Source organism: Octopus sinensis, unplaced genomic scaffold (assembly GCF_006345805.1).
Source record: "Octopus sinensis unplaced genomic scaffold, ASM634580v1 Contig10576, whole genome shotgun sequence".
Taxonomy (NCBI): domain Eukaryota; kingdom Metazoa; phylum Mollusca; class Cephalopoda; order Octopoda; family Octopodidae; genus Octopus; species Octopus sinensis.
Window position 1 is genome coordinate 15,001 of NW_021832136.1, and position 12,500 is coordinate 27,500.

At 37.4% G+C, this 12,500-nt stretch overlaps 1 protein-coding gene across 1 annotated transcript in view; it reads right to left on the reverse strand.

Moving 5' to 3' along the window:
- The window catches only part of LOC115228461, a gene marked incomplete at its 3' end in the record, with an annotated part of 37,334 nt that overhangs the window by 6,403 nt on the left and 18,431 nt on the right, over window positions 1–12,500 (reverse strand). Inside the window, exons 10-14 of the mRNA XM_029799040.2 lie at window positions 11,052–11,286; window positions 9,483–9,566; window positions 8,336–8,419; window positions 3,804–3,925; window positions 1,068–1,308 (exon numbers count right to left, since the gene is read on the reverse strand). Coding sequence (XP_029654900.1) covers window positions 1,068–1,308; window positions 3,804–3,925; window positions 8,336–8,419; window positions 9,483–9,566; window positions 11,052–11,286 — 766 coding nt within the window. The remainder of the gene's footprint in view (window positions 1–1,067; window positions 1,309–3,803; window positions 3,926–8,335; window positions 8,420–9,482; window positions 9,567–11,051; window positions 11,287–12,500) is intronic.

The window sequence follows — 12,500 nt, forward strand, 5'->3', positions numbered from 1 at the left end:
TGTAAGGTGTTGTTTATATTTATATGTTTGGAGCCTGTGCAAAAGAAAGATGAAAAACATGGTAGAAAGATTGCTAGACGGACAGTTAGAAGGATATATATATATATATATATATATATATATATATATATATATATATATATATAATAAAATATTAGGGAATAAATCCAAACTTACAGGGAAAAATCAGATTTAGGATTGAATCCAATTTTATAGTATAAATATATATTATATTAAATTAGAGATAAAACCACTATTAGGCAAATCAAACAGTGAAAATCATAAACCAATAATACATAGAAAAAAATTAATTAAAAAAATATAAAATATAAATATAAAAAATATAAAATATAAAATTCCAAATATTTCAATTAAAGTTAACATTTTTAAAATTATTTATTATTTTATTATTTTATTATTTTATTTATTTATTTATTTATTTATTTTTTTTTTTGTAAATTATATAACTATCAAAAAGTATTAAAAGTTTAATATAAGGTAAATAGTAAATACTATTTATCTTATATTAAATTTTTAATACTTTTTGGTAGTTATATAATTTACAAAAAAAAAATATACATAGGCGCAGGAGTGGCTGTGTGGTAAGTAGCTTGCTAACCAACCACATGGTTCCGGGTTCAGTCCCACTGCGTGGCACCTTGGGCAAGTGTCTTCTGCTATAGCCCCGGGCCGACCAAAGCCCTGTGAGTGGATTTGGTAGACGGAAACTGAAAGAAGCCCGTCGTATATATGTATATATATGTATGCGTGTGTGTGTTTGTGTGTCTGTTTTTGTCCCCCTAGCGTTGCTTGACAACCGATGCTGGTGTGTTTACGTCTCCGTCACTTAGCGGTTCGGCTAAAGAGACCGATAGAATAAGTACTGGGCTTACAAAAGAATAAGTCCCGGGGTCGATTTGCTCGATTAAAAGGCGGTGCTCCAGCATGGCCGCAGTCAAATGACTGAAACAAGTAAAAGAGAGTAAAAGAGTATGTATGTAGGTGTGCCTACACCTGTTTGCATAAAGAACGTAGATTAACATTTGAAAAGGAAACCGTTTGCTCACCGTTTGGCTTGATGATGACCGAATATGAAGGATGGTGATGGTCACAAACTGAGGCGTTGAGTCTATGTTGTCTCATGGCGATAATCGTTACAGTTAGATGATCCTCTTCTGTTTTTTTCATAACAGATACATAATCAGGATGTCCATGTTTTGCGGTTGTTTTGTACACGTGCTGCTCTTCATGGTGATGTTTATTGTGAAAGGCAACGTGCATGGTAACCTCAGCACAATGGGCCTTCACCTGATCAGAACAGTAAAGATGTAAAATTAAGGGCCACCTCGATAGCGATATCATCCCATCAACGTACTATCCGGCCCTGACAATAACCCTTCTATTACCTTCAAATTTTATACCCCGATGCTACCCATTGACTTTACTGAATTTTCCAATTTTTCTATCTCAATAGAAATCCTTCATGATTTCTGGGAACACCATTTCATTAATCCTCTGCAATTACAGATTTATTTCCAACAGTCCCGAAAATTCAGACGGGATGTGAAGGCAATCATCAATTATTCTTCTTCACCAATATCTTAAATCCTCCCCCCTGTTCAAGTGTTACCAATATGGCTTCCATAAAAAAAGTTTATCCGTATCTCGTCTCTACCCAAGTTTACAGATCCGTCTATCTCTCTTCTCCTCATCGCCCATTCTGGATCTCACCCTCACAGTTCACCTATCAACTACATGGTAACCTCGGCACAATGGGCCTTCACCTGATCAGAACAGTAAAGATGTAAAATTAAGGCTCACCTCGATCATTTGATAGCGATATCATCCCATCAACATACTGTTTGGCCCTGACAATATCCCTTCTATTACCTTCAAATTTTATACCCCGATGCTACCCACTGACTTTACTGAATTTTCCAATTTTTCGATCTCAATAGAAATCCTTCCTGATTTCTGGGAATACCATTTCCTTAAATTCCCGAAATTACAGATTTATTTCCCACAGTCCCACATAGGCGCAGGAGTGGCTGTGTGGTAAGTAGCTTGTTTACCAACCACAGGGTTACGGGTTCAGTCCCACTGCGTGGCACCTTGGGCAAGTGTCTTCTACTATAGCCTCGGGCCGACCAAAGCCTTGTGAGCGGATTTGGTAGACGGAAACTGAAAGAAGCCCGTCGTATATATGTACATATATATATATGCGTGTGTGTGTTTGTGTGTCTGTGTTTGTCCCCCTAGCATTGCTTGACAACCGATGCTGGTGTGTTTATGTCCCCGTTACTTAGCGGTTCGGCAAATGAGACCGATAGAATAAGTACTGGGCTTACAAAAGAATAAGTCCCGGGGTCGAGTTGATCGATTAAAGGCGGTGCTCCAGCATGGCCACAGTCAAATGACTGAAACAAGTAAAAGAGAGTAAAGAGTGCCGAAAAAATTCAGATGGGATGTGAAGACAATCATCAACGATTCTTCTTCTCCAATATCTTAAATCCTTCTCCCTAATAAAGGATTACCAATATAGCACCGCCTTTAATCGATCAACTCGACCCCGGGACTTATTCTTTTGTAAGCCCAGTACTTATTCTATCGGTCTCATTTGCCGAACCGCTAAGTAACAGGGACATAAACACACCAGCATCGGTTGTCAAGCGATGCTAGGGGGACAAACACAGACACACAAACACACACACGCATATATATATATATACATATATACGACGGGCTTCTTTCAGTTTCCGTCTACCAAATTCACTCACAGGACTTTGGTCGGCCCGAGGCTATAGTAGAAGACACTTGCCCAAGGTGCCACGCAGTGGGACTGAACCCGGAACCATGTGGCTGGTAAGCAAGCTACTTACCACACAGCCACTCCTGCGCCTATGTGGTTCTGTAGGAAATAAATCTGTAATTTTCATCTGTATCGCATCTATATACAAGTTTACAGACCCACCTTACTCTCCTCTCCTCATCACCAATTATGAGATCTCACTCTCACTGCTCACTCATCAACTCATACACTCGAATTTTTATTTAAATCAGGCACAAACAGAACAACATACATATAAATCTGACTAGTTTCAGAAAAACAACGAGGTTTGCAGTCGTTCAACCAACACCTACCAGCACATATGACTAATCACAATCACATGACAATAAAAATATTGGGTTGTCCGGAAAGTTTATGCCGATTTATAGCAACTTACCTTTCGACTTATTTTAGAACATGGTTGTGTCCATAAAATAGGATTTGACTACACCTCCATTTAGAGCACAGTTTAAGCTATCTTTTCTTGGAAAAGATAGCTTATATGTTCCTATAACCTGTGTTAATTCTGTAACCATTTAAAATGGAAGATAAACAAAGTTCATTTTCGGAACTTGATGCTTTTCTTTTTCCGTAAAGGGAAAAATGCCTCACAAGCAACCAAAGAAATATGCGCAGTTTACGGTGATGTTTCTTTATCCGAAAGAACTGTACGGAAGTGGTTCGCAAGGTTCCGATCTGGAGATTGTAGCCTTATTGATAAAGAGCGATCAGGCAGACCATCAAGTACAGATGATGACCAAATCAAGTCATTAATTGAGAATAACCCACATTGCACAACCGGAGAATTGGCAGAAAGCCTCAACCTATCAAAATCCATCGTCCATGAGCACCTGGTAAAGCTTGGGTAAGGGCAAGTATTTATTGACCTTTTTCTTTCTTTTAAAAATCGGCACGAACTTTCCGGACAACCCAAAAGACAAGAAACGTAGCTGATGTTGAGGAAGAATCGTCTTACCCAAATCATACTTCCTGAGGAATGCGTACTATTGCTGATTTCGAAAACTTGTTTGTGAATATGGCTTTTCATGGGAATACTGCTATTAATCATGTGAGTGACTTCACCAAAAACAGATTTCGCTGCAAACAAAAATCAATCATTTATAATGGTGTGGAGGCGCAATGGCCCAGTGGTTAGGGCAGCGGACTTGCGGTTGGAGGGTCGCGGTTTATAATAATAATAATAATAATGAAATTATTGTATACAGTGCTCAGGTGCACCACAACTTGTCAGAAAGTGCATATAAAGTACATGCAGTAATGTAGAAATGTCTGGAAAGCGAACAATGTATGAGTCAGATACATGCTTGTGTGTGCATGGAGGGGAGAAAATCAAGTGTAGTGTTGGCGAATCTCAGGAAGCATGGAAGTTTTGAAGGATGCAGTGCTCCGACAACTAACAACTGATGCCGGCAGTTTGTTCCATGCTTCAGCAACTCTTAGCGTGAAAAAATGTTTCCGAAAGAAAATTAAATTATTTTAATAATAATAATAATGAAATTATTGTATACAGTGCTCAGGTGCACCACAACTTGTCAGAAAGTGCGTATAAAGTATATGCAGCAATGTAAAAAGTCTGGAAAGCGAACAATGTATGAGTCAGATACATGCTTGTGTGTGTATGGAGGAGAGAAAATCAGGTGTAGGGTTGGCGAATCTCAGGAGGCATGGAAGTTTTGAAGGATGCAGTGCTCCGACAACTAACAACCGATGCCGGCAGTTTGTTCCATGCTTCAGCACTTTCGATTCCCAGACCGGGCGTTGTATGTGTTTATTGAGCGAAAACACCTAAAAAGCTCCACGAGGCACCGGCAAGGGGTGGTGGAGACCCCTGTTGTACTCTTTCGCCCCCAAATTTCCCTCACTCTCTCTCTTCCTGTTTCTTGAGTAACGCTGCGATGGATTGGCGTCCCGTCCAGCTGGGCGGGGGGGACACATACGCCACAGAAACCGGGAAACCGGGCCCATGAGCCTGGCTAGGCTTGAAAAGGGCGACGTTTATCGTATAATGAAGGTCCAAAAATCACATATGTGTGCGTATGTGTGTGTGTGTGTGTGTGTTTGTGCATGTATGCGTGTATATATACATTTAATAAAAGACAGACGTTGAATTATTCAAATATAAAAAAACTGAAGCTGTATATGAAGCTGATGTTTTCTGTATGCGTGTGGCAGGTTTGGTAGCCTTCAACTAACACAATCTCCTCCGAGACCCTGCGGCACAAGTTGACCAAAATTGAGAGTATGATAGAAGAAGGCTTGCTCTTCCTTCCGGAGAAGAAAACATTCAAATCAGACCATGTTAACACCAAAAATTATTTACATCAAAAAGGCGCTTATTTTTCTATGAAAATCCCTATTTTTTACGATTTTTTGACTGCTGTGTCGTCATTTTTTGGAGTATTTCAACCAGAAAAATGTTCACTTAAAGAGAATAACAAGCTACATAATGCAAAATTTTTACTTTTCAAAAATTTCAATTCTAAAGGGTCGAAAAGAAAACAAACCCGAGCAACGCCGGGCGATACTGCTAGTATATATATAAAGATGAAGTTGTCTGTGTATGGCAGGTTTGGTAGCCTTCAACTAACACTATCTCCTCTGAGACCCTGTGGCGCAAGTTGACCAAAATTGAGAGTATGATAGAAGAAGGCTTGTTCTTTATTCGGTAGAAGAAAAAATTCAAATCGGACCATGTTAACACCAAAAATTATTTACATCAAAAAGGCGCTTTTTTTCTAGGAAAATCCCTATTTTTTACTCATCTTTGACTGCTGTGTCGCCACTTTTCGGTGTATTTCAACCAGAAAAATGTTCACTTAAAGAGAATAACAAACTACATAATGCAAAATTTTTACTTTTCAAAAATACCAATTCTAAAGGGTCGAAAAGAAAACAAACCCGAGCAACGCCGAGCGACAAGCTACATAATGCACAATTTTTACTTTTCAAAAATAGCAATTCTAAAGGGTCGAAACAAGCCCGAGCAACGCCGGGCAGTGGCAGGTTTGGTAGCCTTCAACTAACACTATCTCCTCCGAGACCCTGTGGCACAAGTTGACCAAAATTGAGAGTATGATAGAAGAAGGCTTGCTCTTCATTTCGTAGAAGAAAAGATTCAAATCGGACCACGTTAACACCAAAAATTATTTACATCAAAAAGGCGCTTTTTTTCTATGAAAATCTCTATTTTTTACGATTTTTTGACTGCTGTGTCGCCATTTGTCGGTGTATTTCTACCAGAAAAATGTTCACTTAAAGAGAATAACAAGCTACATAATGCAAAATTTTTACTTTTCAAAAATTTTAATTCTAAAGGGTCGAAAAGAAAACAAACCCGAGCAACGCGGGCGATACTGCTAGTATATATATAAAGCTGAAGTTGTCTGTGTATGGCAGGTTGGCAGCCTTCAACTAACACTATCTCCTCCGAGACCTGTGGCACAAGTTGACCAAAATTGAGAGTATGATAGAAGAAGGCTTGTTCTTTATTCGGTAGAAGAAAAAATTCAAATCGGACCATGTTAACACCAAAAATTATTTACATCAAAAAGGCGCTTTTTTTCTATGAAAATCCCTATTTTTTACTCATCTTTGACTGCTGTGTCGCCACTTTTCGGTGTATTTCAACCAGAAAAATGTTCACTTAAAGAGAATAACAAACTACATAATGCAAAATTTTTACTTTTCAAAAATACCAATTCTAAAGGGTCGAAAAGAAAACAAACCCGAGCAACGCCGAGCGACAAGCTACATAATGCACAATTTTTACTTTTCAAAAATAGCAATTCTAAAGGGTCGAAACAAGCCCGAGCAACGCCGGGCAGTGGCAGGTTTGGTAGCCTTCAACTAACACTATCTCCTCCGAGACCTGTGGCACAAGTTGACCAAAATTGAGAGTATGATAGAAGAAGGCTTGCTCTTCATTTCGTAGAAGAAAAAATTCAAATCGGACCACGTTAACACCAAAAATTATTTACATCAAAAAGGCGCTTTTTTTCTATGAAAATCTCTATTTTTTACGATTTTTTGACTGCTGTGTCGCCATTTGTCGGTGTATTTCTACCAGAAAAATGTTCACTTAAAGAGAATAACAAGCTACATAATGCAAAAGTTTTACTTTTCAAAAATTTTAATTCTAAAGGGTCGAAAAGAAAACAAACCCGAGCAACGCCGGGCGATACTGCTAGTATATATATAAAGCTGAAGTTGTCTGTGTATGGCAGGTTTGGCAGCCTTCAACTAACACTATCTCCTCCGAGACCCTGCGGCGCAAGTTGACCAAAATTGAGAGTATGATAGAAGAAGGTTTCTTCTTCATTCCATAGAAGAAAACATTCAAATCAGACCATGTTAACACCAAAAATTATTTACATCAAAAAGGCGCTTATTTTTCTATGAAAATCCCTATTTTTTACTTATCTTTGACTGCTGTGTCGTCATTTTTCGGTGTATTTCAACCAGAAAAATGTTTACTTAAAGAGAATAACAAGCTACATAATGCAAAATTTTTACTTTTCAAAAATTTCAATTCTAAAGGGTCGAAAAGAAAACAAACCCAAGCAACGCCGGGCGATACTGCTAGTATATATATAAAGATGAAGTTGTCTGTGTATGGCAGGTTTGGTAGCCTTCAACTAACACTATCTCCTCTGAGACCCTGTGGCGCAAGTTAACCAAAATTGAGAGTATGATAGAAGAAGGCTTGCTCTTCATTCCGTAGAAGAAAACATTCAAATCAGACCATGTTAACACCAAAAATTATTTACATCAAAAAGGCGCTTTTTTTTCTATGAAAATCTCTATTTTTTACGAAATTTTGACTGCTGTGTCGTCATTTTTCGGTGTATTTCAACCAGAAAAATGTTCACTTAAAGAGAATAACAAGCTACATAATGCACAATTTTTACTTTTCAAAAATTTTAATTCTAAAGGGTCGAAAAGAAAACAAACCCGAGCAACGCCGGGCGATACTGCTAGTATATATATAAAAAAAGTATCTATTTTTTTCTCCCTTTCCAGTTCTACTAAAACAACTATTTTATATAAACCAAAAAGATCTGTTTAGCTAAAAGGGGGCAGGGTGGGGGTAGAGAAAAAAGGAACACAATATTGCTGTTGTTATTCATGATCATCATCATTACAACCAATGCCATCACCAATAAGATGGTCATATCAGTTGACCTCAGGCTGTTGGTTCAGAAAAAAAACCCTGCTGGACATAGTCGGATTTTATACTTGGGGATGAATGATTGGGCATTACTTTTCAAAAATTTCAATTCTAAAGGGTCGAAAAGAAAACAAGCCCGAGCAACGCCGGGCTACACTGCTAGTAGAAGATATACAAAAGTCAGCATTTATTGTCTGTATTTATTATTTCCTTTGGATGCAGTCCCACCCGTGTGATATAAAGAAATATACACACACACTTACATACAATACCGAAAGAGAAAGGTGATGTTTAGGGGCTAAAAATACGTAAGTACTTACTGTTGTAACATGCATGATCGAGTTGCTTTGCAGTACATGGGCTGTGGACATGTTTGACAAGGCAAACCGCCTCAACTTTGGGTGCTGTGAGAGAGAAAGACAGACGTTAGAACAGGAACAGACAGACCTTCCATTGGGAGTGAGCGAATAATAATAATAATAATAATAATAATAATACTAATAATAATAATAATAATAATAATAATAATGATAATGATAATGATAAATAATGATAATAATAATAATAATAATAATAATAATAATAATAATAATAATGATGATAATAATAATAATAATAATAATAATAATAATAATGATAATAATAATAATAATAATAATAATAATAATGATAATAATAATAATAATGATAATAATAATAATAATAATAATAGTAATAATAATAATAATAATAATAATAATAAAATTGTTTTGTCTTGGTATAAAAGATGGGCTACAGCAAATATTCTGCTCAATACCACAGATTTGCTTGTCAGTTGCTTGACCTTACCCAGTTGAGCATGTCCCTTAGTGGCTGACGATACATGCATCTCTGATCACGAGCAGAAGTAGTGGGGGAGCATCATAGCCATGTGTTGAGAGGGATTCTTTGGGGTTTGAATATTTCACCTCTGGAAACATAGGTGTTTCGATCAACATTCTTAAACGACCCTTATTCAGGGACCTTTTGAGCGGGATGGGTTACACAACGAGAAGAACATTCTAACTGGGCCTCACCTGCAAGGTCATGTGCTGTGTGTCTGGAGTTTTTAAGGTCCAGCCAATATTCAGAATGTATCTGAGACATCTCTGATGAAACGTTCAAGGACCCTTATGTATTCTTAGTAAGTGAATGAAAATGCCTTCGATAACGTGATAGAGTATAATAAGTCATTTCATCAGACCCGGATGTCTACCGTAGTGCGTCATCTTAGATATCCGGTCGCATCATCACACATGCAGTTATTTAGGCAATTGGAGGCATTCTAAGAGAATGGATCCCAGAAAAGGCATACAGGAGCCGCGTAGTGGGTTTAAAGTGGGTAACTGAAGAGTTCTAACATTCATGTCTTGTGTTTAGCAAGAAAAAAACCCAAAGAGGAACCAGTCAGAAAGGAGTCTTGAGAGTTAAACTCTTGTATGTACTTACCTTTAGTACATTTAGACATGGTTTCTGAATAGAAACACTTTCTTTCATCATGTTTTCGATGGCAAACCACTTCATGTTTGGAGTCTGTGCAAAAGAAAGATGAAAAAGCATGGTAGAAAGATTGCTAGACGGACAGTTAGAAGGATACATACATACATATACATATATATATATATATATATAATCTCTGAAGAGGTCTTGGGATATTTTTGTAAGTGTCTCATTTATAACCACATATTAACTTATCACACCTGGCTAATATGAGCATAATGAGATACCCATATCTACATGGCTGAAACAGCTGTAAGATGTAGTTTATATTTATATTTATATTTATTTATATTCACTTATACATGTTGTACTTATTGTTTCATATTACTCATTGATGTGCATTGTTTTGTTCTGTACTATTATGTTTGACCATGATGTTCATATGTAGTGGGTTAATAAATTATGTGATTGGGTATTATCTGTTAGTTGATTATTGATTAAGGTGTATTTCTGCATTTTCTTATTTTATATATATATATAACAAATCTCTGAACGAGGTATAACCAGTAACTGCACGACAATGTGAAGTATATTTGCCACTTAAATGTGGCTAACCACTAAGGGTGGATGTTACTGTAGCTTGTAGCCTCAGGAGGACATCTTCTCCAGCTGGCTTTTGACACACTTTCTGTGCCCTATTTGCAAAAGGAAGCCATTCTTCCCATCGTCGACCTGACGTGATACGTGCGGACCCAGGTTTCTGGATATTTATCCGTCCTCAGCGCACGAAAATCACCGGTCTTCGATGCGAAGGGGTCCCAATGCAAATACATATATCATTTTCCCGGTGACGAAAAGTCACTGACCTCGAAAAAGTGTAAACAAGCAATAATAAATCTCTGAACGAGGTATAAACAGTAACTGCACGACAATGTGAAGTATGTATGTATATATATATATATATATATATATATATATATATAATATATATATAATATATATATTATATATATATATATATATATATATATGTGTGTGTGTATATATATATATATATATATATGCATATATATATATATATATATATATATGTATATATATATATATATGCATATATATATATATATATATATATATATATATATATATATATATATATATATGCAATATATATATATATATGTATATATACATATATATATATATATAATTTATATATATATATATATATATATATATATATATATATATAATATATATATATATATATTATATGGTTAAAGTTAATCCAAACAAGAAAGCACAAAAAACACAACGCGAGGACGTGGAACAAACATAGTATTATTGGACGCTCAGGAAAGAAAGAAAGAAGGAGGATTTAACGTTTCGAGCGGAGCTCTTCGTCGGAAACATAGGAGAAGGAAAGATCCAGGTATATATGTATGTATGTATGTATTCCTTCCACTTACTCCTACACACACACACATATGCACATAGGAACACGCAGGCACACACTTATGAATGTAGGTGTCCATACATAATGTAGAATAACATTTGGAAAGGAAACCATTTGCTCACCTTTTGGCATGATTCTGACTGAAAAGGAAGGATTGTCGCAAGCTGTAGAGTTGAGACCTTGTTGCTTCTTGGCGAAAAGTGTGAGAAATAGATCATCATCTTTTGATTTTGTCGTAACAGATAGAGCGCCCTGAATACCATCTTTTGCACTTGTCTTGTAGTCGTACTCAGCATCGGTCTGAATCTTGTTTCGAAAGGTCCCGTGCATGGTAACCTCGGCACAATGGGCTGTCACCTGATCAGAACAGCAAAAATGGGGAATTAATTATTTCTACACTAGACAGAAGTTCTTGAAAATTTGTGGTGTTGTTGTTGTTTTTAAGCAACGAGACGGGTAAGGGTGATTAGGTGATGGTCTAAGGCTTAGGGGCAGGAGACCCCCCAGACCTTGGGAAAAAATCTTTGGTCGTCTTGTTGTTTTTAAGCAACGAGACGGGTAAGGGTGATTAGGTGATGGTCTAGGGCTTAGGGGCAGGAGACCCCAGACCTTGGAAGGAAAAAATCTTTGGACGTCTTGTTGTTTTTAAGCAACGAGACGGGTAAGGGTGATTAGGTGATGGTCTAGGGCTTAGGGGCGGGAGACCCCAGACCTTGCGAAAAAATCTTTGGTCGTCTTGTTGTTTTTAAGCAACGAGACGGGTAAGGGTGATTAGGTGATGGTCTAGGGCTTAGGGGGCAGGAGACCCCAGACCTTGAAAAAAAAAACCTTTGGTCGTCTTGTTGTAGTCGAGGGTTCTTCGTTGACGCCCGACACCCCTGGGAGGTGGCCCTCGAAGTCGCTGGAAATGGAGATCTCCAGGTCCAAATTCTTGAACGGCTGAAAATTTGGTGGGAAGGGGTTAGTCGATTATATCGACCCCATTGCGTAACTGGTACTTATTTCATCGACCTCGACCGGATGAACGGCAAAGTCGAACTCGGTGGAATTTGAATACATGTAAAAAATAATGGTCACTTTGGACATTGGATAGCGATATCATCCCATTAACATACTGTCTGGCCCTGACAATATCCCTTCTGTTACCTTCAAATTTTATACCCCGACGCTACCCACTGACTTTACTGAATTTTCCAAGTTTTCTATCTCAATACAAATCCTTCATGATTTCCGGGAACACCATTTCTTCAATTCCTCACAATTATGGATTTAATTCGTCAGACCACTAAATTCAAACGGGATGGGGAAACAATCATCAACGATTCTTCTTCTCCAATATTTTAAATCCTTCTCCCTGTTAAAGGGTTTGCCTTATGGCTTCCATAATAAAGTCCACCTATATCTCGTCTCCTCCGAAGATTACAGATCCACCAATCTCTTCTCTTCTCATCTCATTTCCCATTAGGGATCTCACCCTCGCAGTTCCCCTATTGAACCCATAAACTCGAATACTCTTTACTCTTACTCTTTTACTTGTTTCAGTCATTTGACTGCGGCCATGCTGGAGCACC